Raw genomic sequence first — 27,552 nt, forward strand, 5'->3', positions numbered from 1 at the left:
TCCTCGGCCCCTCCCCCACTGGAAGCCCCTGCCGGGGCGCCCCTGCCCTCAGTCCCAAACCCGCGGCCGGTTGGCGACCAAATGGGAGGCCCTTGCAGCTCACGGATCAATCTTCCGAGTGCAGAGTCCATTCCCGTAGCGATTGCTGCATTTGAGATCCGCGGAGCCCAGGAGCCAGGCGCGGAGTTGGAGAGGGGGCTGAGCGGAGCTGATCCGACACCCCGCCAGGACGAACCGTCCCCCAGGCCTTGGGCGAACCCGGGGCATCTGCATCTCCGGCCCGGGACTGCACCACTCGCCAGCCCTTCATCTCCAGCACAGGCGCAGATCTGAGGACCTAGTGCTGAGTGCATCGGTCCGAGGTAGTTTAGGAGGGAGTCAGGACAGGTCTTCGCCCTGCGGTGCGGGCTTGGGTGTGAGTGAAGGTCGGAGGCCCACGCTCCCCACGCGCTCTTATCCCTGCGCTCCCAAGTTAGGGACACGGCGGCGCTCAATTTTAACCCACAGTTTTGGTGTTGCGGATCCCCTGATTCAAAGCGAAGAGACGGTTTCCTTAGAGTCGAGCCGGACTGAAGCCCTCACACCCACTCCTCTTCCTCCTGGATTTTAACAGGCTCTTCTCGCCCTTCCCTAACCAGGTGACCTTTGGGCTCCGGGCCGGATCTGAGAAGAAATTGGTGTCTGCGGGGGTGATGCCTGAGCAGGAGAGACAGATTACAGCCAGAGAAGAGGCTAGTCGGAAAGTAAGTTTCCTTCTCCGACAACGTGTGCACACATCTACCTGGAGAGCTTTCTTCCTCCAGTGCCTCTGTCCTCCGGGTGCCCAGGAAGAGCAAGCGCTCTCCAGAGCCCAGCGCTAGCGGGGTCGTGGTTTGGGAGGAAAGCACTGTGTAGAAAGGGCGTGCTGTCCACAGGTGTTAGAGAACGTTGCAAACCCAGCACGTTTCTGTTAATCTATGCTGTTAAGGGGTCTGATGCCTGAGAAGTAAAATGAGCGTGGATTTGCCCTAATAGTTCAAAATTAGTTACCTGGGGAAGTTAGTCACAGTCCAATGCCTGAATCTCTTTATGTTATATAATCTCTTTATATTCAAGTCCTGGGATTTTTTTAAAATGCAGCTATTTTGAATTCATTTTAGTTTATGTAAGTAATGCGTTCAGTGTGGTAGGTTTCTGTGTGTGTTATTTTAAAATATTTTGTTTACCTAAATGAAAATCAAATGCTGTGTATTCTCCAACTTTTTTTTTCAATATTTTGGAGATTGTTTTATGAAGTGTCTGTCTTCATTTAGCCTCTGCACAGGGTAGATGCTTCGTTATTTGTTGCTCTCTTACAGGTGGACATTCTGGTTGCTTCTCTCTCTCTCTCTCTCTCTCTCTTGTTTGTTGCTCTCTTACAGGTGGACATTCTGGTTGCTTCTCTCTCTCTCTCTCTCTCTCTCTCTCACACACACACACACACACACACACATTCGCATGTGCAAGTGGACATGATCTTTATACTTGAACTAATGTTGACTCTTGAGTATTTCTTTAGGATAGACACAAAAGCCTAGATTGCTGGACCAAAGAGTAGGTTGCTTTTTTTCTTTTCTTTTAATATTTATTTTTTTTAGTTTTAGGTGGACACAACATCTTTATTTCATTTTTATGTGGTGCTGAGAATCGAACCCAGTGCCTCATGCATGCTAGGTGGGCATGCTACCTACCACTTGAGCCACATCCCCAGCCCTGGGTTGCTTCTTTTCTATAGGTCTCTGAAATTAATCAATTTAACAATATTATTGAGGGACCATTAGAAGTGAAATTTATCTAGTCTCTGGTGTAGAAAAGAAAGAAAAGTGGATTAATGGATGGTCAAGCCAGAGAGATGCTGATCAGTAGATGATTCTTTACGGTATGAAGACTGCAATTTTTATAGGTTTTCTTTCTTTTATTTTTACTTTTATTTTTAGTTGTAGATGAACACAATACCTTTATTTAATTAATTTGTTTTTTGGGGTCCTTAGAATTGAACTCAGGGGCTCTCAACCACTGAGCCACATCCCCAACCCTATTTTGTATTTTATTTAGAGACAGGGTCTCACTGAGTTGCTTAGCACCTTGATAAGATGCTTGGAGCTCATGATACTCCTGCCTCAGTCTCCCAAGCCACTGGGAATACAGGTGTGCACCACAGTGCCTGGCTTATTTTTATTTATTTTTTTATGTGGTGCTGAGAATCAAACCCAATGCTTCACACAGGCTGTACAAGTACTTTATCACTAAGCTACACTCCCAGCCCCTGGAGACTGCATTTGATCTGGAATGTGAAGACAGCCTACATTGGGGAGGGATGGCTTCTGCAGAGGAGACACTTAACAATTTCTACAGTGTCCCAACTTAGAGAGAGGGAAAAAAAACACAAAGCCTCATTCTTCCAGATCAAGCACATGATCTGCCCCCTTCTTGATACCTTCTGTAACTGCTCTGGCCCACGTTAACCTCATGTTCTTCTGGATTCCTTTGATAATAGCCTTAGCCAATGTCATTGAGCTTACTATGTGCTAGGAATTATATTAAGCACTTTATATCCCTCTGTGTGTACTTTTTCAACACCCTTTGATGTAGGTGGGGTTTTTGTTGTTTTGGTGCTGGGGCTTGAACCCAGGGCCCGGAGTATGCTAAGCATACACTCTACAACTAAGCTGCACTCCTAGCCCTAATGTAGATATCATCCTTGTGTTATCATCATTTGTTCAACAAATCATCATTTGTTTTTAAGAAATAGGGACTCACTATGTTACCCAGGCTGCCCTCAAATTCCTGGGCTCAAGGAATCCTCCTGCCTCAATGGGAATATAGTCCCTGAATTTTTTTTATGGACAACATGCCTTTATTTTATTTGTTTCATTTTTATGTGGCCCTCAGGATAGAAGCTGGTGCCTCACACATACTAGGCAAGCGCTCTGCCACTGAGCTATAGTCCCAGCCTTTTTTTTTTTTTTTTTTTTATGTGTCAGGGATACTAGGCCCTGGGGAGCCAGGTGAGAGCAAGACCCCGCCCTCAAGGAATTTATATTCTAGTAGGAGATGGAGAAAAGAAAGGGGGGTAAACAAATATTGTTATTTTAGGAACTGCTAAGTGCTGGGAAGAAAATAAATCATGATAGGGACATTTAAAAAAAGGGCATAGGTGGGGAGGAAGATTCTATTTAAGTACGTGGCCAGAGAATGCTTTGCAGGGGAAGTAAGGTTTGAGCAGAGACCTGAATGATTCAGATTTCAGGGAAGTGTTCTGTGCTGGGAAACCAAAAAGTATCCAAGTCCTAAGGCAAGAGTGTGAAAATAAGAAATGGTATTTGATCTTTGTCCTAGGTTCCTGACAGAGTTGAAACCCTTGGAATTTCCTGAGTGATAATGATAGGAACATTTTTTTTGTCATTCAAAATAAGCTCTTTTCAACATATCTGAGTTTCTGCTAATGAGGTGGCCTGTGATGGGCCCCTAGATAGCTGCTTCAGATGGAGACTGATGGCCAGAGGAACCAATCATGTGATTAGGAAGTAAGACCTTTCTGCACCACCCCCCAACCTCTGGGGAGGTGACAGGGACTGGAGATGAGCTAATCAGCAGGGGCCCCATGCTTTAATCAGTCATGCCTACAGAATGGAACCTCCATGAAAATCCTAAACGATGGTTTCAGAGCTTCCAGATGGTAAGCACATTGAGATTCTGTGAGAGTGGCTTGCCTGGAGAGAGATAGAAGCTCTGTGCATCATCCCCCATCTCTTGCCCTCTGCATTTCTCTCTTTGCCTGTTCTTTTTTTTTTTTTAAATCTTTTATTCTAATTTGTTATATATGACAGCAGAATGCATTACAATTCATACTACACATATAGAGCACAATTTTTCATCTCTGGTTTTATACAAAGTATATTTACACCATTCGTGTCTTCATACATGTACTTAGGGTAATGATGTCCATCTCATTCCACCATCTTTTCTACCCCCCTTCCCCTCCCACCCCTCTGCCCTATCTGAGTTTGTCTAATCTTCCCATGCCCGCCACCCCCACAACCCCAAGTTGAATCAGCCTCCTTATATCAGAGAAAACATTCAGCATTTGTTTTTTTGGGATTGGCTAACTTCACTTAGCATTATATTCTCCAGCTCCATCCATTTACCTGCAAATGCCATGATTTTATTCTTGTTTATTGCTGAGTATCTTTGCCTGTTCTTGAATTTTATCCTTTATCATAAACTGGTAATAGTACGTGAAGCACTTATCTGAGTTCTGTGAGCTACTCTAGCTCAAGGGTTGGAGACCATTGGACTTTATAACCAGTCCTTCAGAAGTTTGTGTGCCCTAGACTTGCCGACTGGTGTCAGAAGAGGAGGGAAGACTTGTGGGGCTGAGCCCTTACCTCTGGGGTCTGTGCTAGCTCCAGGTAGTGTCGGAACTGAATTGAATGTAGGTCACCAAGTTGTTGTTTGGGAAGTTGGAGAATTGGTTGGTAGGAAGAAACATCCCACATATATTATGTCAGAAGGGTTGTGAGTACAAATAATACAAAAGGATCACAGGCGTGTGCCACCATTTCTGGCTATATTCGTTATTGTAAAGAGCAATATCAGGTGGCTTGGCTATGTGTCAAGCAAGTTTAGAAGATAATATTATCTTTCAAAGACGATAGGTTCCTGAAGAAATGAGAAAGGCCAGCTAAGACTCAATCCTAGAACTGCCTCTCATCAGCAAAATCCCTTGGATAAGTTAGTAAACTTCTGCCTCAGTTTCCCCATCTTAAAGCAATGATGAACTCTGACCTCATGTTCTACCGCATTCCCTTCCCTCCTCCTTCTGCTCCAGCCACTCTGGCTTCCTTATTGCTCCTGAAACACTAGGAACTTGAAGAGGAGGTGATGCTTGTGTGGGTCCCCAAAGGAGAGCAGGCATTGGCTAGGCATGGTATCTTAGGGAGCAGCCGGCATATAGGAAGGCCCAGAAGGTTAGAAATGAAAAGAGGCTCTAGGGGAACTGACGGGTTTGGCAAGCCTGGAGAGTGGCCATGGAAGACCTGTGGAGTTTGGATTTTACCCCACAGTCTTATTTATTTATTTATTAAGAGAGTGACTTATTTATTTATTTTTTGGTGCTGGAGATTGAACCCAGGGCCTCAAACAAGCACACATTCTACCACTGAACTACACCCCCAGGCAAACATGACAGGAATTGTGACATCTTTTGTTTCAGAGAGAGAGTTCAGGCTTGGGGAATAGTCTGAGGCTCCCTGGGGAGGAGGGTGAACCCTGGAAGCAGCTGCTGGGCCACCAGCTGGAGGTTATTGAAAGCCAAAGAGAAGGTCTCAGAAAAGCCTGAAAGTATTAGAAGTTTAATACCAGGCCCTGGGATTGAGCCTAGGGGCTTGAGCATGCTAAGACACATTCTACCACTGAACTACACCCCCAGAAGGACTCTGTCCTGATTTGTTGTGAAATTCCCTTCTCAGAGAAAGAGCAGGTTGTCTAGACCTCCTTTGTCCAGAGTGATAGAAGTGAGGGAAGTCCTCACAGAAACAACTCGGGGTGCAATTGGTCCTTAGTAACTGGGTGATAATCTCAGGAAGTGAGAGAGCTGGATTTGATTTTACTTATTTATTCATTTATGTATTTATCTTTTTCTTTGTGGTGCTGAGGATGGAAACCAGGGCTTCACACATATAATGTATTCAATACATGTTACTCTATGATATAGTATAGTGTGTATACATAGACACACTTATTACAAAATGGTTACTTCTCTTTTACTTTCTATGGGAGAATTGTAGACCTCTGAAGTACTTTACCACTGAGCTACACTCCTAGTCTGAGAGCTGGATTTTAAATGCTTTACTGACATGAATTTCCCTCTGACTTTGAAGGATGACTATGATGCAGGGACAGATTACTGCTTGCTAATAACCACAGCATAGGTATCTAGGATTTATCTGTGTTAGATGATTCAAGTATCATTTTTATTTACAGAAAAAAATTGAAATCACAGCCAAGTGAAATTCTGGGGATCAAACCCACAGTCTCCCTTGTGCTAGGTAGGCATTCTACTGCTGAGCTACTTCCTAGCTCCATGTCAGTCATTTATTTATTTATTCTTTTAAAACTAAGTAAAAGGAAAAAATATGAGGAGATCAAAGGTCAATGAGAGGGCTGGGGTCGTGGCTCAGTGGTAGAGTACTTGCCTAGTATGTGTGAGACACTGGGTTCGATTCTCAGCACCACATAAAAATAAGTAAATAAAGGTTCATCCACAACTTAAAAAAAAGATATATATATATATATATATATATATGTGTGTGTGTGTGTATATATATATATATATATATATATATATATATGTGTGTGTGTGTGTGTGTGTGTATATATATATATAATAAAAGGTCAATGAGATAGAGGGCAAAACAGAGAGTGACTTACTTATTTATTTTTTGTTGCTAGGGATTGAACCCAGGGCCTTGAATATGCTAAGCACACATTCTACCACTGAACTACACCCCCAGGCAAACAAGACAGGAATTGTGACATCTTTTGTTTCAGAACATAGTTTTTCTGGCTAGAAATTTAGGCAACTACATAGTTGGTACTGCTAGCAGTTTCTTGTTTTATATATCCACATTGTGCCTTCTGATGCCTTTTAGTTTTGCCAATTTGATGTGACTCTTTCAAACTGTCACCAGCTGCAAAAGCCCCATACTCAATCTCTGCTTCTCTGTTCCCAACCAGTGACTTCACTTTTTACCTCGAGGATATTCATACCATTGGTTATGCTTTTCTTCAACTTTTTGCCTGGTCTTACCCACTTTCTCCCAAAATTTTGTTTAGACTTACAACCTACTTTTATCTCCTCTCTAGAATCAGAGGATAGGCTGCTTTCTTTTCAAGGTCGTACCCTCTGCCAATATTCTTGATCCCTTCTTCTCTGCCTGTCTGGAGCCTTTATTGGCCATCCTTCTCTTCAACCTGTCTTTCCCTTTCTCTGCCTCTGAAATCATTCACTTTGCTTTTATTCTAAAATTGCTCCCATTATCTTTTGTCTCCTGCTAGCTGTTTTATTTCTTTTCCACTTCCCTTCCTCCTGAGTCTTCTGGAAAGAATAGTTTGCACTTGTGTGTTTCCATTCCTTCATTCACTTTAAGGTTTTTCCCTTATTATTTTTATCAATTTATTGGCTATAAAAGAAATTTTATACATATATATGTATACACACACACACACACACATATCTCCGCATGTAATTAGAAAGCAGAGCAGTAGAGGTAATGCCTTTGTACCTCAGCTAACCTAGGAACAGAGCATTACCAATGCCATGTTATCCACCTGATTGCTCTTTCCTCGTCTTTCTGTACCACCCACAGAATTACCCACTATACAGGTAACTACCATTCTCAATTTTGTGTCTGTTATACCCTACTTTTATTTTTTGTTTGTTTGTTTGTTTTTGATGCTGGGGATCCAGTCTGGGGCCTCATGCATGATAAGCTTGTGCTCTACCACTTCGCCACACCCTAGTCTTCATAACCCAGATTTATATTTTTGTAAAGTTTCATCACATAGATGAGTGCCTGAACAATACATTGTTTAGTTTTCTCATGTCTGAGCTTTATAAAAATGATATCATCATGTGTTTAGTTTTAAAGGACTAGTTTTTCTCACTAGACCCTATTTCTAAGATTTATTGCTGTGTAATATGTCCTTGTGGGTACATAGCACAGTTTATGCAGTCTCCTCAGAGGCTTTGGGTGCTTTGTGGATTTTTTGCAGTCATGACCACCTCTGCTGTGAAGAGTCTTTGTGTCTGGTGATGCACACAGGCAGTGCACCCACTCTCTAAGAACAACAGCTAGCAGGAGACACAGGTAATTGGAGCAATTTTAAAACAAAAGCAAAGTGAACAGCTTCAGAGGCAGAGAAAGGGAAAGACAGGAGGTGAAGAGAAAGATGGCCAATTAAGTCTCCTGACAGGTAGAAAGGAAGGGATGGAGAATCCTGGCAGAGGGTATGACCTTCTGGCTTTGCTTTTTCCACTGTCCTGAAACCTCTCTTGTTTAGTTTCCATGAATGCCAACGGTGTATCCTTCCCCATTCTTATATTTTGTCCTTTGGTATGATTTGAATGTTGTTGTCTTTTCCAAAATCATGTTGAAACTTCTACTTTAAAAGATGTGGTCTTAGGAGGCGACTGGTTATGAGGTTGGAACCTTCACAATAGGATTATAGAAGAGCTTGATGGGGAGGATTTGCCCCTTTTCACCCTTCCTGTCCATTCCAACACTGCTCTTTCTCTAGGGGGACACAGCTGTTCGCCACCATCTTAAAACAGAGAGTGGTCCTCACCAGAGGCTGACTTCCCACCTGTGAGAAATAAAATTCTATTGTTTGTAAGTCACCCAGTCTGTAATTTTGTTACAGAGTACAAGTAGACTAAGAAACTGGCACCAAGAAGTGAGAAGTGGAGTGTTTCCATAATACCTCAAGTTGGAACCAGGTGGAGGCTGGAAGAGTTGGAGGAGTTGGCTAGAAAAAGCGTAGCTTGCTGTGTACCTAGTGTTAAGGGTGACTTTGGTGAAGGCTCAAAAGAAAAAGGGAGCTGTCGACAGAGCTTGAATCTTCTTGATCAGAAAGTTGATAGAAATGTGGATAGTAAAGGCCATCTGATGAGGTCTCAGAAATGAGAGCTAGCTTATTGGAAACTGAAGCAAAGACCATGCTTTTACAATATGGCAAAGAACTCGGGTGAATTGTGTCCCTGTCCTCATGGTTTATGGAAGGTGGAACACAAGAGTGATAAGCCAAGATATTTGGCAGAATAAATCCTTAGGCAAGGTGTATGGGTGCTGCATGGCTTCTTTGGATTGCTTCTAGTAGTGTGCAAGAAGAGAGAAAGGCTTAAAGACAAGTTATAGTCAAAAGCGGGGCAGAACTTAAAGATTTGGAAAATTCTCAGCCTGGCCAAGTTATAAAGAATAAAAAGGTGTGCTTGGGAGAATACAGGGTGTGGCCAAGCAAACATTTGGTAAGGAGATTATTATGGATGGAAAGAAGCCAGATGCTATTCTAGATCATGGAAGAGTGATCCTGAAAGCATTTCAGAGATTTTTGAGGCCACTCCCATCACAGGGCTTGAGTGCCAGGGCCCGGAGGGCAGAAAGATTTCAAGGGAGGGGCCCAGGGCTCCTGTGGGACCTTGGGACTGGCTTCCCCAGAGATACCTAAGTCTCTGCTCCCTTCCAGTGTAGTACTTCTTGGTCACCCCATTTGTAGCTCAAAGTGGCCTCAGGAGTAGCTCCAGGGTGGCTCTGGCTGCCACTTCAGAGGGTACAATATAGAAACCTTGGCACTGTTCACATGGCCCTGACTCTGCTGGTGTGCAGAGTGAGAGAGTTGTCAGGCAGGGCTTCCTCCTCCAGATCAAGGAATGCCTTAGGGCTCAGAGAGTGGACAGCCTCAGGGATAGGGTCACTGTGGAGAGCTCCCACAAAGGCAGTGTTTTAGCCAGCTTTTCCTCGCTGTGACCAGAATACCCAATAAGAGCAACTTAGAGGAGGGAAAGTTTATTTGGGGCTCATGATTTCAGAGGTATTCCATAATCACCTACATTGCTCAGGGCCCAAGGTGAGGCAGCAGCACATCGTGGAGCAAGGACCCATAGGAGGTGAGCTGCTCAGCTCACAGCGGGTCAGGAAGCAGGGAAATGGAGGAGAGAAGGGGCCACAGAGAAGATGCACTCTTCTAGGGCAAGCCCCCAGTGACCTACCTCCTTGAGCCATGGCCCACCTGCCTGCTGTTACCACTCACTCAGTCCATTCATACTAGGATGGACTGATCAGGTCATAGCTCTCATAATCTAATCATTTTACCTCTGGAGTATTCCTGCATTAACCGGAGCTTAGGGGAGACACCTCAATCTAAACCATAACAGGCAACATCTAGTTGGAGCTGTGAAGGTAGGCCTGTACCTGATACCCTGGGTCTGTAGTCATTGGCAGGAGATCCAAGCCTGGGAGAGCTGCTGTGTGGGCCATGCTCAGAAGATCTGTGGGGGCCCAGACCCCACTCCAGTGGGCCCAGGTGGTGGGACGTAGAGTCAAAGAAGATCGTTCTCGAGCCTTAAGATTTAATGGGTGTAGCTCAGTGGTAGAACGCTTGCTTGGAATGCACGAGACCTTGGGTTCATCCCCAGTACCAAAAGGTAAACCAAACAAAAAAGATTTAATGTTGTTTTCTCTGTTGGATTTTATTTAGACTTACTCAGGGGCTGGGAGTGTAGTTCAGTGGTATACTTGCCTAAAATACAGGAGTTCCTGGGTTCTATTCTCAGCACTTTTTTAAAAAGAAAAAAAAATCTACTTATTTGGGACTAGTTCCCCCTTTCTTCTCTCCTAAGTCTCCCTTTTAGGATGGAAATTCCTGTCCTGTTGCCTGTCCCAGCATTGTATTTTAGAAGCACACAACTGGTTTGCTCTCGCAGGCAGTTTGCCTCAGAATGAAACATACCTTTGAGTTTCAACCGTATGTGATTCAAATGATGTGTAGATAAGATTCTGGACTTTAGCTGTTTGAGTTGATATTGGAATTGTTATGAAATTTGCAGGTTCTTTTCCTATTCAATACCATTTACAAATAACCAAACAGTCCCAGTAGCAGCAGGACATTTTATTCTATGACTGAAGATTAGAGAAGAGGAGCTCCCCCTCTAAAGACTGTCTCCCCAGCAGGTCTGTGGGCTGGGTTTCACCAGGGCTGGTGATGAGGGGCTGTGGTGTGCATGGTGTCATTGGAACTTCTCATGGCAAGGAGAGGTTTCCAGGTTTCCACCCTTTTTCTTCCATAATTTGGGCATGATTGGATCTGTTATGGCACTAAATAGGTGCATTTTTGTCTTATTATAATGAGCCCAGGTCACCGGGGTGTCAAATTGCACTAGAACAGCAGGTCTGGAACCCGCCTCAGGGACTGGGAATATGTGATAATGCAACCACTGACATCTAGGAGCATGTGGTTATCAGCCTCCAGGCTTTAATGTTTACAAGCCAGTGACATAGCTGGTGGCACCACAGGCTATCAGTCATTTCAGTGTTCAGCCTGGTGACAGAGCAGGTTAAGACCTCTTGGGGCTTTTATAGAATCTATGTATTTTTAGGAGTGAAGGATGTGAATTTGGGAGGGGGGCAGGGTTGGAGTGCTGTTGTTTGGATAGTTTTGTCCCCTCAAATTTATATTGAAGTTTAATCCTCAGTGAAGCAATATTAAGAAGTGTGGCCTTTAGGAGGTGATTGAGTTATGAGGGTGGCATCCTCAGGAGTGGAATCAGATACCCTTATAAAGAGGCCTAACAGAGGATGTTCATCTCTTTTCATCCTTTCTGACACCTCCATCATGAGAGGACACTTAGATAGTGCCGGGTCTGAGGGATTGGCCTTCACCAGACGCTGATCCTGCAGTGCCTTGGTCTTGGACTTCCCACCCTCCAGCACTGTGAGAAACGAATTTCTAGTATTCATAAACTACCGCCTCTCAGGTGTAGTGTTGTAGTTGTACAAGCAATCTAAGACAACCTCTCCATCGCATTTTTAAAAAATAAGCATTCATGAGATACAGTTCACGTCCCATACAATTCACAGGTATTTGCAGCCATCAGTACAGTCAGATTTAGAACATTTTCATTATCTCAAAAAGTTATCCTGTACTCTTTAGCTATCACTCTGTGACCCCAATGCCTAAGCACTCATTAATTTACTTTCTCTTGCTATGGATCTGCCTATTGTGGATATTTATGTAAGGGAATCATATAGTAATGTTGGATCTTATGTGACTGGCTTCTTTCACTTTGCACAATATTTTTGGGATTCATCCACCCATGAAGTACTTAATTTGTTTTTGTTGCCAAATAAGCTACCATGATATAGATTATACTATGTTTTATTTATCCATTTACTAACAATAGATAACATTGAAGGACATTTCAGTTCTTCCTACTTGTTGGCTATTATGAATAGTGCTGCTATAGACATTTGTGTGCAAGTGTTAAAAGATAAATGAAGGCACATAAAAATTTTAAAGAGTTTATTTTAGCAGATAGCAATTCATAAGTCAGGCAGCAAACTTTTATTTTAGCAGGCAGCAGTTCATAAATCAAGCAGTTCAGGGATCCATTGAAGGGATAGGAAGAAACTTTTAAAAGGTGTTCACAGAAGCAAAACAAAGAAAATATTTAATTAGTTAAGGTAGAAACTCCCTAGTTAGATGTTAGTTGACAGTTTCTTATTGACTAAGCTTACATTTTATTTGACTATTCACATGGAATTTGCTTATATAGGAACCCAAGGTGCTAGAGCTGTCTCCATCTAACAGCCTCCCTCTATTAATTTTTTTTTTTTTTAGCATAATGTGGGACACAGCATCATCTTCCTAATATCTCATGGCTTACTATGGCTGGTTAGCACTGTATCCCCTCTAGTTTGTTTGTATTCAGAGGGAGCAGGGACAGTCCTGTTCTCTTGAGGGCATCTGAAAAAAACCATTCCTTTTATTAAATTAGCCAGAACTTTGAACAGTTTTCAAACATTTTAAATTTGGAAGATTACATTGTAGACACTCTGGCTTTCAACCTTCTCTTGGAGTCTCTGGTGACACTGGGCCATTGGACAACTTGGCCGGATTCACGTAGAGCTGCATGGGCTCTCCAGGTAGTCACAGGCTACACCCCAGCCTATTTCCATTTATTGAGGTCCCTGCCTGCTTCTGAAATTATTGGAACTTAGTTCCCGGCGTGGAAGGATAAAGGAATGAGTGAGGGGAGGAAGAGGGAGCCAATATTTAAAACCTTAGCAGTCTGACTTTCAGCAAATAGATACATAAGGTGTTTGTGTTTGACATTCTTTGTTATTCCTTTTTTTTATTGGTTGTTCAAAACATTACATAGCTCTTGACATATCATATTTCATACTTTAAATTCAAGTGGGTTATGAACTCCCATTTTTACCCCATATACAGATTGCAGAATCACATCTGTTACACATCCACATTTTTACTTAATGCCATATTAGTAACTGTTGTATTCTGCTACCTTTCCTACCCTCTACTATCCCCCGTCCCCTCCCCTCCCATCTTCTCTCTCTATCCCATCTGCTGTAATTTAATTCTCTCCCTTGTTTTTTTTCCCTTTCCCCTCACAACCTCTTATATGTAATTTTGTATAACAATGAGGGTCTCCTTCCATTTCCATGCAATTTCCCTTTTCTCTCCCTTTCCCTCCCACCTCATGTCTCTGTTCAATGTTAATCTTTTCCTCCTGCTCTTCCTCCCTGCTCTGTTCTTAGTTGCTCTCATTATATCAAAGAAAATATTTGACATTTGTTCTTTAGGGATTGGGTAGCTTCACTTAGCATAATCTGCTCTAATGCCATCCATTTCCCTGCAAATTCCATGATTTTGTCATTTTTTAGTGCTGCGTAATACTCCATTGTGTATAAATGCCACATTTTTTTTATCCATTCATGTACTGAAGGGCATCTGGGTTGGTTCCACAGTCTAGCTATTGTGAATTGTGCTGCTATGAACATCAATGTGGCAGTATCCCTGTATACGCTCTTTTAAGGTCTTCAGGGAATAGTCCGAGAAGGGCAATAGCTGGGTCAAATGGTGGTTCCATTCCCAGCTTTCCCAGGAATCTCCATACTGCTTTCTAAATTGGCCGCACCAATTTGCAGTCCCACCAGCAATGTACAAGAGTACCCCTTTCCCCACATCATCGCCAGCACTTGTTGTTGTTTGACTTCATAATGGCTGCCAATCTTACTGGAGTGAGATGGTATCTTAGGGTGGTTTTGATTTGCATTTCTCTGACTGCTAGAGATGGTGAGCATTTTTTCATGTACTTGTTGATTGATTGTATGTCCTCCTCTGAGAAATGTCTGTTCAGGTCTTTGGCCCATTTGTTGATTGGGTTATTTGTTATGTTATTGTTTAATTTTTTGAGTTCTTTGTATACTCTGGATATTAGGGCTCTATCTGAAGTGTGAGGAGTAAAAATTTGTTTCCAGGATGTAGGCTCTTATTGTTTTTCTTGCTGAGAAAAAACTTTTTAGTTTGAGTAAGTCCCATTTGTTGATTCTAGTTATTAACTCTTGTGCTATGGGCGTCCTATTAAGGAATTTGGAGCCCAACCCCACAATATGTAGATCAGAGCCAACTTTTTCTTCTATTAGGTGCAGAGTCTCTGATTTGATATCAAGCTCTTTGATCCATTTTGAGTTAACTTTTGTGCATGGCGAGAGAAAGGGATTCAGTTTCATTTTGTTGCATATGGATTTCCAGTTTTCCCAGCACCATATCCTTCCTCCATTACATGCTTTTAGCCCCTTTATCAAATATAAGAAAGTTATAGTTTTGTGGATTGGTCTCTGTGTCCTCTATTCTGTACCATTGGTCCACCCGCCTGTTTTGGTACCAGTACCATGCTGTTTTTGTTACTATTGCTCTGTAATATAGTTTGAAATCTGGTATCGCTATACCGCCTGATTCACACTTCCTGCTTAGAATTGTTTTTGCTATTCTGGGTCTTTTGTTTTTCCATATGAATTTCATGATTGCTTTCTCTATTTCTACAAGAAATGCCGTTGGGATTTTGATTGGCATTGCATTAAACCTATAGAGAACTTTGGGTAATATGGCCATTTTGATGATGTTAGTTCTTCCTATCCATGAACAGGGTATATTTTTCCATCTTCTAAGATCTTCTTCTATTTCTCTCTTTAGGGTTCTGTAGTTTTCATTATATAAATCTTTCACCTCTTTTGTTAGGTTGATTCCCAAGTATTTTATTTTTTTTGAGGATATTGTGAATGGGGTGGTTGTCCTCATTTCCTTTTCAGAAGATTTGTCACTGATATACAGGAATGCCTTTGATTTATGTGTGTTGATTTTATATCCTGCCACTTTGCTGAATTCATTTATTAGCTCTAATAGTTTCTTTGTAGACCCTTTTGGATCTGTTAGATATAATATCATATCATCCGCAAATAGTGATAATTTAAGTTCTTCTTTTCCTATTTTTATGCCTTTAATTTCTTTTGTCTGTCTAATTGCTCTGGCAAGTATTTTGAGAACTAAATTGAATAGAAGTGGTGAGAGAGGGCATCCCTGTCTTGTTCCAGTTTTTAGAGGGAATGCCTTCAGTTTTTCTCCATTTAGAATGATGCTAGCCTGAGGCTTAGCATAGATAGCTTTTACAATGTTGAGGTAAGTTCCTGTAATCCTTAGTTTTTCTAGCGTTTTGAATATAAAGGGATGCTGTACTTTGTTGAATGCTTTTTCTGCATCTGTCGAGATGATCATGTGGTTCTTATCTTTAAGTCTATTGATGTGGTGAATAACATTTATTGATTTCCATATATTGAACCAGCCTTGCATCCCAGGGATGAATCCTACTTGATCATGGTGCACAATTTTTTTGATATGCTTTTGTATTCAATTCGCCAGGATTTGATTGAGGATTTTTGCATCTAAGTTCATTAGAGATATTGGTCTGTAGTTTTCTTTCTTTGAAGTGTCTTTGTCTGGTTTCGGGATCAGGGTGATGTTGGCCTCATAGAATGAATTTGGAAGAGCTCCTTCTTTTTCTATTTATTGAAATAACTTGAAAAGTATTGGTATTAATTCTTCTTTGAAGGTTTTGTAAAACTCCGCTGTATATCCATCCGGTCCAGGGCTTTTCTTGGGTGGTAGTCTTTTGATGGCTTCTTTTATTTCCTCCTTTGTTATTGGTCTGTTTAAATTGTGTGTATCTTCCTGACTCAATCTGGGCAAATCATATGACTTAAGAAATTTATCAATATGTTCACTATCTTCTATTTTATTAGTGTATAGGGTTTCAAAATAATTCCTAATTATCTTCTGTATTTCTGTAGTGTCCGTTGTGATATTGCCTTTTTCATCCCGTATGTTAGTAATTTGAGTTCTCTCTCTTCTTCTCTTCATTAGCATGGCTAAGGGTCTGTTGATCTTATTTATTTTTTCAAAGAACCAACTTTTAGTTTTGTCAATTTTTTCAATGTTTTTTTTTTTTTTTTTGTTTCGATTTCATTGATTTCTGCTCTGATTTTAATTATTTCTTGCCTTCTACTACCTTTGCTGTTGTTTTGCTCTTCCTTTTCTAGGGTTTTGAGATGAAGTGTGAGTTCATTTATTTGTTGGTTTTTTCTTTTTTTGAGGAATGAACTCCAGGCAATGAATTTCCCTCTTAAAACTGCTTTCATTGTGTCCCATAGATTCCGATATGTTGTGTCTGTATTTTCATTTATCTCTAAGAATTTTTTGATTTCCTCCTTTATGTCTTCTGTAACCCATTGATCATTTAGTAACAGATTGTTCATTTTCCAGGTGATGCAGGATTTTTCCTTCCTTCTTTTATCATTGATTTCCAGTTTCATTCCATTGTGATCAGATAAGATGCATGGTATTATCTCCACACCTTTATATTTCCTAAGAGTTGCCCTATGGCATAATATATGGTCTATCTTTGAGAAGGATTCATGTGCTGCTGACAAGAACGTGTATCCACTTGATGATGGTTGATATATTCTATATATGTCGGTTAAGTCTAGGTTATTGATCGTGTTATTGAGTTCTATAGTTTCTTTATTCAGCTTTTGACTGGAGGATCTGTCCAATGGGGAGAGCGGTGTGTTGAAGTCACCCATAATTATTGTGTTGTGGTCTATTTGACTCTTGAACTTGAGGAGAGTTTGTTTTATGAACATTGCAGCACCATTGTTTGGTGCATACAAATTGATAATTGTTATGTCTTGTTGGTGGATGGTTCCTTTTAACAGTATATAGTGTCCTTCTTTATCCCTTTTGATTAACTTAGGTTTGAAGTTGATTTTATTCGATATGAGTATGGCCACTCCTGCTTGCTTCCGAGGACCATGTGAGTGGTATGATTTTTCCCAACCTTTCACCTTCAGCCTGTATATGTCTTTTCCTATCATATGAGTCTCCTGAAGGCAGCATATTGTTGGATTTGTTTTTTTAATCCAGGTTACTAGCCTATGTCTCTTGATTGGTGAACTTAAGCCATTAACGTTTAAGTTTACTATTGATATATGGTTTGTACTTCCAGTCATGCTTATTTATTTATTTATTTTTATTTGGCTCGTTTTTCCTTTTTAGTTATTTTTTTCCTTCCCTTTACTGAGTTACCTCCCACTGTTAGTTTTGGGTGCTGTTTTTCATTCCTCTTCTTGTAGTGTTTTGCTCAAAATGCCTTGCAGTGCTGGTTTTTTGGCTGCGAATTCTTTTAACTCTTGTTTATCATGAAATATTTTAATTTCATTGTCAAATCTGAAGCTTAATTTTGCTGGATACAGTATTCTTGGTTGGAATCCATTATTTTTCAGTGTTTGAAATACGTTGTTCCAGGATCTTCTCGCTTTCAATGTCTGTGATGAAAAATCAGCTGTTAACCTAATTGGTTTACCCCTGAATGTAATCTGCCTCCTTTCTCTCATAGCTTTTAATATTCTCTCCTTGTTCTGTATGTTGGATATCTTCATAATTATGTGTCTTGGAGTTGGTCTATTATGGTTTTGTATGTTTGGGGTCCTGTAGGCTTCCAGGATTTGGCAATCCATTCCATCTTTCATATCTGGGAAGTTTTCTAAGATTATTTCATTCAATAGATTGTTCATTCCTTTGGTTTGAACCTCTACACCTTCTTCTATCCCAGTGACTCTCAAGTTTGGTTTTTTTATGACATCCCATATCTCTTGGATGGATTGCTCATGATTTCTTAGGATCCTTTCTGTGTTGACTATATTCTTTTCAAGATGATAAACTTTGTCTTCATTATCTGATGTTCTGACTTCTATTTGATCTAGTCTATTTGTAATATTCTCGTTTGAGTTTTTAATTTGGTTTATGGTTTCCTGCATTTCTAGGATTACTGTTTGATTTTTTAAAAAAATCTCTTATCTCCTGGTAGAGCTCATTCTTTGCCATTTGAATTTGCTTATGTAATTCTTTCTCCAAGTATACTTTCATTGTTTGGACTTGCTGTCTAAAGTCTTCTCTAAGATTCTGTTCCATCTGAGTTAGGTATGCCTTGAGTTCTTTCTCTGTCCATTTTTCTGATGCCTCTAGGTTCTCCTGTGAATTTAAGTTGTCCTGCATTGTTTGTAATCCTTTTTTCCCTTGTTTTTTCATGGTGCTCACGTTACTTTCCAACTCTGTTTGACTGCTGTGTTTCTGTTTTCTTTTAAATTTGTTTTGGTTTTTATAGTTCCAATATCTCTCCTTTGTGTTGGGAGACAATGTTTAGAGATGTTGGATTTAATTGTGATTTAAGGTAAATTCATTAGTTTCATTAAAGGCCTACAGATTTTGATGGCATATATAGAATTGAGGTTTGAATTTAGGATTTTATGTTGAGGTCGGGCGATTTGATGGTATGGAGGTTAGTATATGTTAGCTTCTTTGGGTGGTTGCTCAAATGCAGGCAGGATATTAACAAGAGAATAGACAGGAGTACTTGAGGGTAGTTAAGGGCTTAGGTGGACTATAGACCGATTCGTAGTATTCATCTATTTGCATTTAGTAAGTTGTATGTAATCTGGGTGGTCATGCTTAAGAGGAAAGATGGGGAAAAGGTAAGGAAGCAAACCAAGAGAGAGAGAGGGAGAGAGGAAAGAAAGAGAAAAGAATAGAAAAGAAAAAGAAATGATAATAAAAAATAATAATAATAAAATGCAGTAAAATAAAAATTACAATTAAAAATAATATAATTAAAAAAAGAAAAAAAGTTAAAATTAAAAAATTTAAAAAAAGAGGGGGGAAAGAGGAAAAAAAAACGGGCACTGTTAGGCTTCTATTTTCTTTGCTTCCAGTAGGTGGTGCTGTGCCTTCTGGGGCAAGATTTTGCCCTCCAGCTGTAGGAAACAATCCGTGTGAGGCCGCCCCCCGCCCCCCCCCCATGTCTCTCAAAACCTGTTAGCTTAGGTTTATTCCTGGTCTCTAGTCCCCTCGCTTCTCCTGCCAACCGGCCTTTCCCAGTGTGATACCTCTCGGCAGTTCAAGCTACACTCTGGGCCTGCAGTTTCCTGGACGTGGAGCGCGGCTTTTGGGAACCGGCACCTTATTGTTTTGATTCCCTCCGCTAGCCCCTCCTCCGAGAGCTTGCGAGACAGGTTTTGTTTTCGCCGCTAGTGGGAGGGGGGAGGTGGAGGTCAGGTGCCTTTACCTTTCCCCAAGCCTCTATTCACTCTCACTCTGTCAATCACGCCCCCGGAAAGCCGGGGAGAGATTTTATGCAATTTCCCGGCTGTATGGGAGATGGTCTAAATGACACACACCTGTTCTATCGCTGAATGAGCTGCAATCTGTCGAAAACTGGTGATGGTGACATCAGCTCTCCAAGATGGTGGCCGCTGGCTTCCTCGGTGGGCTGTCCTGTGTGGAGGACAGAACTGGACCGCTTCCTTCCCCCATCTCAAACCCAGAACTCAGCCCGGAGCACAGTGAGGGCACAGTCGGCAGGAGCCCACAGAATCTGCAGCACCGTTTCTGTGTGTTGCTAGCACGCCATTTCCTGGCGCGCCACAGTTTCTAGCAGCGGGGCGGGCCTCCGATCAAACAGCCTGAATCTCCGGGCGCATAGTTCACTTGCGGTTGAGCCCCAGTAACCGATCCTCGGGCGATGGAAATCCTTCCTCTAGGTTTCGGTGCACCCCAATTTTGCTGGAAATTCCTAACAAGATAGCTTTTGGCCGTTCTAACTCGTTATTCACCTGTGCAGTGATGCGGTACACGGGGGTGATGCACTCCATTCGCTGCCATCTTCTTGACTCTTTGTTATTCCTTAATTCAACAAACATTGAGAAACACTTTACGTACCAAGCAGTGTTTTAGTGCTAGGAATATAGCAGGGGACTGAACAAAATAGACAAAGGATTTCGTGAAACTTAAACCCTAGCTGGGAAGACAGTTAACAAATAAGTAAAATATATATTGTAGAATATGGTGGTTGAGTAATCTGGAGAAAAATAAGGCAGGGAAAGATGATGGGGGTTGGGAACATTTGAAATTTACATCAGTTGATTGGGGGAAAGTCACTAAAAAGGTAATGTTTGAGTGGAGACCTCAAGGAGGAAAGCCCTCAGGGAGGTGTCTGCACATGGGATGCCAGAGGAAGGCATTTCTAAGCTGAGGGGACCCCTAGTGCAAAGGCCCCAAGTCTGGCGTTGCTTTATTTAAGGAAGGACAAAATCAGAATGGTTTTAGTGGGTTGAGGGTCAGGCCAGGGAGAGAAATCAGGAGGAATGGGAGGGGACAGACTGATTGATGTCTCACAGGGCATCTGAGGATTTTAGTACTTTGGAACCCGCAGAGGCTTTTCAGAGTAATAACGTCTTCTGACTTTTCCTTACAGGGCTTTGGTTTTTGTGTTGAGAATAGACTTGGAATAAGAGCAGAGGCCGGGAGTTTTCAGAGTACTGCTGGTGATATGTTGGGACTTGACCCAGGGTTGAGTGGAGGTGCTCCAGAGAGGTAGGAGTCTGGGTGTCTTTTGAAGGTGGAACTGACAGAATTTGCTGGACATTTCCATATGGGTTTGAAAGAAGGATATGATTCTTATCAAGAAGGGCTTCAAGATTTTTCCTTGGGCTGGTAGAAGGAAGGAATTTCTTTGGCTAAGATGAGGAAGGCAGTGGAGGACTGGGAAGGGAGCTGGGACGTAGACAAGTTAAGTTTGAGATGCATATTAAGCATCAGGGGACATGGTGAGGAAGCATTTGGGTCCAAAAGTGTGGCATTTGGGAGTTGCTGGCAGTGGGTAGTGCTGAGGTCTGAATGTGTGCTCCCCACATATTCCTGTGTTGGAACTTAATCCAGAGGGTGAGGGTGAAACAGTCCCTTTAGAATCGAAAGCATCTTTCTGATGGCTGCTTTGTGTCTGGAGCGTACTCTGAGGGCAGTCCTCTGGCATGGAGGGAAACCGAGGCTGGGACATTGTTTCTGACTAGCACTGCCTGGCTGAATCCACATATGTGTACTTCCTGCCCCTTGTCCCCGTATGTCCTCTTATCATAGCTCTCCATGCTCCTGAGCCCCCAAGGTGGAGACGTTAAAGCCTGCTTTAAAAACCTGTTTTCCTTCACCAGGCTGTCTCCAGAGCCTGAGTGACCACAGGTCGCATGCAGCCTTTCTTCCTGGTGACAGTGGCATCAGGAGGTGGGGCCTTTGGGACGTGATCAGGTCCTGAGGACAGACCTAATGGGGTTAGTGTCCTGTGAGAGGGACTTGAAGGAGCCTCTTTGCTCTTTTGCCAGGTGAGGATGCAGCTAGAAGGCACCCTCTTTAGAGAATACTCCTCAGCAGACACTGAATCTGCTGGCACCTTGATCTTGGACTTCTCCAGAACTATGAGAAGTAAATTTCTGCTTATAAATCTCCCAGTGTAAGAGCTTTTGTTATGGCAGCCTGATCCAACTGAGAAAGGTGGTGTTTCCATGGGTCTGGATGAGATCAGCAGGGTGGGTCCAGACAGAGAAGGTTTTCAAGGGCTGAGCTGGGGCTACTCTAGCACTTAGCGGTTTGGGGATTAGGAGGCTCTGGTGAAGGACTCTGAGTAGGAACTGTTGGGGGAGGGTGGGGATGGGCTAACCTGGAGGCCGACCTTGGGAGCAGGGGAGGAAAGCCCACTGGTGGGTGGGGAGGACTGAGAACGCGCTAGGCTTTCTGATTGCTTCCCTTGTTTCAGTGCACAGGAAGCAGGATCAGAGGCTGAGAGTGAGGAGCGGGCAGTGGGGAGCCGAAGTTGGAGACAGGTGCAGGATTGGTGTCTAGGAAGAGTGGGAGGACTGGGGGAGGACTGCCAGACTGTAGCCAGCTGCCTGGCTGTATGTCTTATACATCCTTATTCAGCTGCAGGGAGACAGGCGTGGAGCTGATTGGAAATTGGAGTAAACCATCGCTGGTGCTGACTGGTGGATACCGATGGCAAGGGCCACCAGGGAAGTTGGGGCTGCACCTAATGAACTGTGAAATTGAAATATCGGCTTTTACTTTTTGATATTTTCAGTGTTTCTCTCTTGAGTCCATTTGGTCTTTCTATAAGTCATGAGCCTTCTATCATCATGTTTTTTACTCCATGTTGTTTACCGAGTGCGGTTTTATTCAAGGGCAGCCCCTTCAGTGAACTCGTTCAGGTATCTTTTGTTTAGATCTCCTGTTAATAAGCTGGTATAAAAGTCCTGCTGCACTAGCTGTTCAGTCTTGAAGTCACCAGCCTCTGTGGTGGGATGACCCAGTGGGACTTTGACCTCTAGCCATCCCACCCCATCCCAGCACCTGGAGTTGGAAACATTTTTCATACTTTAATGCTGTCCTCTATTGCTCTTCTCCCCCAACAGCAGAACGTGTCTTGTGCTGCCATGTGTCTTCTGTTGTGCACACACTTAATGTTTGGGTCTCAGGCTGGAAATGATCTCTGGCAAGAAGGATGAGCTGTGGGCTCCTGCCTTTCCACAGATGTGCTGTTTACTGCCTATGTCATCTGTGTGGAAACCTTCCAGGTCCTGCTTCCATCACACAGCTTAGTGTCAAGTTCTGCCTCAGGATCTGGGACTCTTGCAGCCTTGGGGGAGCTGGTCTGGCCTGCCTAAGAGTTTTTGCAGGAAGCCCTGCCCACTCTGAGTCTCTAGCTGTACTGAGCAGGTAATCTTGTGAGAGCTGAAATATTTTAAAAGATGTCCCTCCTCCCAAACAGGGCCCTTTGTCCTGGAGGTTCATGGAAACAGGAGCTGCCCATCTGCCTTTGGGCCCAGGCTTCTCAGATTGCAAAAGGATTGTTTAGGACACCAAAGGATTTTCCATTTTATACAGAAAAGGTACACAAAGAACGGAAAGGTGCATAGGAGGAGGTAAACAAGATTGATTTTATTTTGGAAAATGGCTGGTTTGTGCATAGGAGAGGCAAAATAATTTTGTGCAAGGAAACACTTGAAGACCTATTTTTCTAGAAGGAATGTGTGAGAATAATGGAGTTTACCCTTGCATTGTGATAAAGAGATAGAAAAGCATGAAATCTAGGTAGAAAGCACATCTAGGTAGAACCATACATTTGTATGTATGGTTCAACTCATTTATTGAAATATACTTAATTAAATACAATGAAACACATTTATTTGAATATACTTACTTAACATCTGACATGTGCTCATCTCATGTTTTAGCTCGTGGGCAGCTAAGATGCAAAATCTTTGTGATCCAGGAGCTTACCATGTTTCTCAGAGCTAAGCACCTGCTAGGCAGTAGTAACTAGAGTGGGCTGACCTGATTGCCGTCTCAGTGGACAGAGAACACTGCTTCTCCAGGAGTGATAAAGGCTGAGCCCTACAGTGTCGATACCAGTGATGTTGGACTCAGATAAGTGAGAGAGCCCTGCCCACTAGGGTGATTGAGGGCAGCTCCATAGAGAGAGCAGGGATGAAAGGATAACAAGGATGAGATAGGAGAGGGGTACACACCTGTAATCCCAGGGACTCAGGAGGCTGAGGCAGGAGGATCACAAGTTCAAGGCCAGCCTGGGCAACTTCATACTTGAGGAATCCTGGAGTCTGAGGTAAGGAGAATGTTCCAGAAAGAGGAATTTGTAATTGATCTTCTAGCCTAGGAAAGTGGCTTGTGCCTTGCCTGATTCCCATGTCCCTTAGGTTCCATGGGAACAAAGGAAAACCTACTCTTTTCGCCTCGACCTGCTTTCTTCCCACCATTCCTCCTCATCTTGGTTTATACCATGTGCCCAGTGGGACATATCAGAAATGGCATTGTCATTCTCAGGTTCTGTTTGTATCACCTGCCATGATCCGAGGATCGCTGAACCTGGAGGGCCCCCTCTTTTGTTTAATCCTGCTCTGCTATGAATTCTCCCTGGGCTTGTAAGCCCTGTGATACCCACTGCCTCCCCTGAGTCTTCATTCTTGATCCTGCTGGATTTATATTTCCAGATTCCAAATGTACTGTAATTCTGTAAGTACTCTCCTTACAAATCCTGGTGGGACCCAGGGCATAGCTCAGTGGCCAAGCACTTGCCTAACATGCATGAGGTGCTGGGTTTAACCCGCAGTACCACCAGAAACAAAAACAAGAGGAAACTCCTGGTGATCCTCCACCATCTGCAGAACAGTCTGTCCTTCCTGTCCTTCCTGACCCACTTTTATGGCTGGGTTCTAAGTCTGAGTGACTAGGAGAAGTGCACAGTAAAATTTTTAAAATTTCCATAGTTCATGGATCTGACAGGATAGACTATTCTACAGCATTTCAGATGTATGATCCCAACATATTTTCCTTATTAGCCATTGTTCTGGAGAAATCCAGTCTCAATGTTTGAGAACTGGCCACAAGGTACTATGAGACCAAAGCAAAGGCAGACAGAGCCATGCTTGTATACAGTGCAACTTATGGGGGATTTACAGATGTGTAGTAATGGGTGGCCATAAGACCAGTGGGTCCTGGCAACTTGGGTCAGACAGAAAAGGGCTTATAAAATAGTCACTACAAAAGTGACTTCAAGTCAAAATATACCTGGTTTATCAAGATAAAATCAAAGATGTCAGGCACATTCCTGGTACTGACAGTGTTGTGGTCTGGGTAGTAAAGCACCACATACCTGCTAATGGTTTTGTCTATTTGTGGTTTGCTGGGAAGCTATTCCAGAAAAACCTAACAGGGGCAATCATGACGGTTATAACTCAACACGGCTGCTGTCTGTTGAGAGCCACAGCCGAAGGGGCCCCAGCAAACTTCCAGCTGCCAGCAAACTTCCAGCTGCCGGCTGATGATTGGCTCACAGCGGCCCCAGCAACATCTAGCTGATTGGCTCCTCTGCGGTGATGCTCATTGGGCTGTTTCCCTGCCCTTTCAGACCACGGAGCTGCTCATTGGGGGACTTTTTTGTCTCCGCCCACGTGGCCCAGCCAATCGGCCTCAAGAGCAGGAGGATTGTGGGAGGTGGAGAGAGAGGCTTGTTGGGGAGAGAGGCTTGGGTTGGAGAGAGAGGCTTGTGGAAAGCCGGTGGTGGCAGTTGGGGCTCTGAGGGTTTTTCCTGAGAGGCTGTTTTGTTTGGCGTGTGTGGTTCTAAAAATAAAGTTAGTTTCTTTTGACAAGTGGCTCCTGATTGTGCCCAGCCAGACTGCGGCATTTGGTGGCTCGCACGGGGAGCGACTGAGGGTAAGTGATAAGGTAAACTGCTCGCCCCTGAGGGCAGGGTGAGAGGATGGGTAGCCATTTTAAGATTCCTCTTTTGTTTTGCTTCACTTTTGTTTTAAGTTGCCTGTCCCTGGAGATGAGTGAGAAGGAAGAAAAACCGCTCACATCTGAGGAAAAACTATTTGCATCTGAGGAACAGATAGGGAGAAAGGTTATAATGGTTTTTTGTTGTTCCCTTTTTATTTCATTCTGTCTCGGTTTTGTTTGGTGTCATCTTGTTGGGTTGTATTATAGTAGAAATATGGGATCAGAAATTAGTAAAAAACAAACCGAAAGAGTGTTAAGTAAATTGTTAGAGGAAGGAGGCATCTCAGTAAAATCAAGAGCAGTCAGGGCATACGTTGATACAATACAAAAATGTAGCCCATGGCTTTTTAAGAAGGAGTTGTTAAATATATCACAATGGAACCATCATGGTGAAGATTTAAAAAGAATAGAAAAGAAAAGCCCAGGGACTCTGCCAGTTGGCACATTGCCATTGTGGACGTTCATATCTTGTTTGCTTAGTTCAAAGCCTTCAGTTCAGACAATGGTAGAGGAAGGAGAAGACATATTGATTCAAGTAAAAGAGAAGGTCTCTCAAGCTAGTCAGACAGAGGAAAAAATTCAAGTAAAAGAGAAGGTCTCTCAAACTAGTCAGACAGAGGAAAAAATTCAAGTAAAAGAGAAGGCCTCTCAAGCTAGTCAGACAGAGAAAGAAAGTGTAAAACAGAAAAAGCCATCAGGGGGAAAATTACAACAGGAGACTGCTACTAACACCTTTCTATCACCAGAGGGTGTAAGTGTCCAACCAACAGCACCACCTCTACAGGAGACTGCTACTAACACCTTTCTATCACCAGAGGACGTAAATGTCCAACTAACAAGGCCACCTCCATATGCTGGGAGGCCCCCAACCCCTGCAGTTGATAGTTGGGATCCTGAGACAAGATCTCAAATATTAACATGCCCTGTATTTGAGGCAGGAGGGCAGCGAGTTTACCATGTTTTAAATTTCAAAACAGTGAAGCAGCTAAAAGAGGCTGTAACAACCTATGGTCCTCAAGCACCCTTCACTGTAAGCATGGTCGAATCCATTAACAACTTGAACATGACGCCAGCAGATTGGGCTAATATGTGTAAAGCTGTGCTAAATGGAGGACAATACCTGTTATGGAAGGTTGCCAATGAGGAATTTTGCAAGGAGACAGCTAGGCGAAATGCAGCAGCTGGTTATCCTCAGAGAAATCTAGATATGTTGTTAGGAAAGGGACCTTATGAGGATCAGCAGCAACAAATTGCATATGATCCTGGTGTATATGCACAAATTGCTGTAGATGCAATTAAGGCATGGAAGACTTTACAAGGACATGGAGGTTTACAAGGTCAATTATCTAAGGTAATACAAGGAGCTAATGAACCTTATACTGAATTTGTAGATAGGCTTATTCAAACAGCTACCAGAGTTTTTGGGAATACAGAACAAGCAATGCCATTACTAAAACACCTGGCTTATGAGCAAGCGAATCGTTGGTGCAGAGATATCATTAGACCATGGAAACATGAAGATTTAAACACATATATTAAATTATGTAGAGACATTAATGAACAAGAGTAAGTCGTGGCAGCTCTAGTAAAACAGGCTTTAGATGCCAGGCCAAGAACATGCTACAATTGTGAACAAACAGGACATTTTAAAAGGAATTGCCCCATTGGAGGAGGGTTTAACAAAACTAGGTATCAAAGGAGTAGAATACCAGGTATTTGCCCACGATGCCGTAGAGGGAGACATTGGGCTAATGAATGCCGTTCTCAAACCACCATAGAGGGTACTCCATTATCAAAAAATGAACAAGGACCAGGTGTTTATCCACGATATCGTGGAGAAAGGCATCAGGCCCGTTGCCAAAAAATGGACAGGGGGGCCCAATGCTCCGGGGCCCAAAACCACAAATATACGGAGCACTGGAGGAACCCAGCAACACCATCAGGGTAGTTCCCAGGACACATTGTCCATCAGATCCCTCATCAGACAAACCAGAGGGAGCGCAGGGTTGGACATCTGCGCCTCCGCCAGAGCAGTACTAACTCCAGAGATGGGAGTTCAAATCATTCCCACAGGGGTGAAAGGACCTCTTCCCAAAGGAACAGTAGGCTTATTATTAGGACGCAGCTGTTCTACTCTAAAAGGACTTATTATAAGTCCTGGGGTAATTGATCCCGATTATGAAGGTGAAATAAAAATTATAGCCAGTTCTCCAAAGGGTATATCAG

The 27,552-nt window shown here is 42.8% G+C and overlaps 1 protein-coding gene across 1 annotated transcript in view; it reads left to right on the forward strand.

Moving 5' to 3' along the window:
* Window position 1: 1 nt before the first annotated feature.
* Window positions 2-27,552, forward strand: part of Atp7b (ATPase copper transporting beta) — an 80,864-nt gene continuing 53,313 nt past the window's right edge. The window contains exons 1-2 of the mRNA XM_046454107.2: window positions 2-362; window positions 639-743. Coding sequence (XP_046310063.1) covers window positions 693-743 — 51 coding nt within the window. The 5' untranslated portion in view covers window positions 2-362; window positions 639-692. The remainder of the gene's footprint in view (window positions 363-638; window positions 744-27,552) is intronic.

This window comes from Marmota monax, unplaced genomic scaffold (assembly GCF_021218885.2).
Source record: "Marmota monax isolate L192 unplaced genomic scaffold, Marmota_monax_Labrador192_F-V1.1 WCK01_AAM20220418_F8-fsc00011, whole genome shotgun sequence".
Classification (NCBI taxonomy): Eukaryota; Metazoa; Chordata; class Mammalia; order Rodentia; family Sciuridae; genus Marmota; species Marmota monax.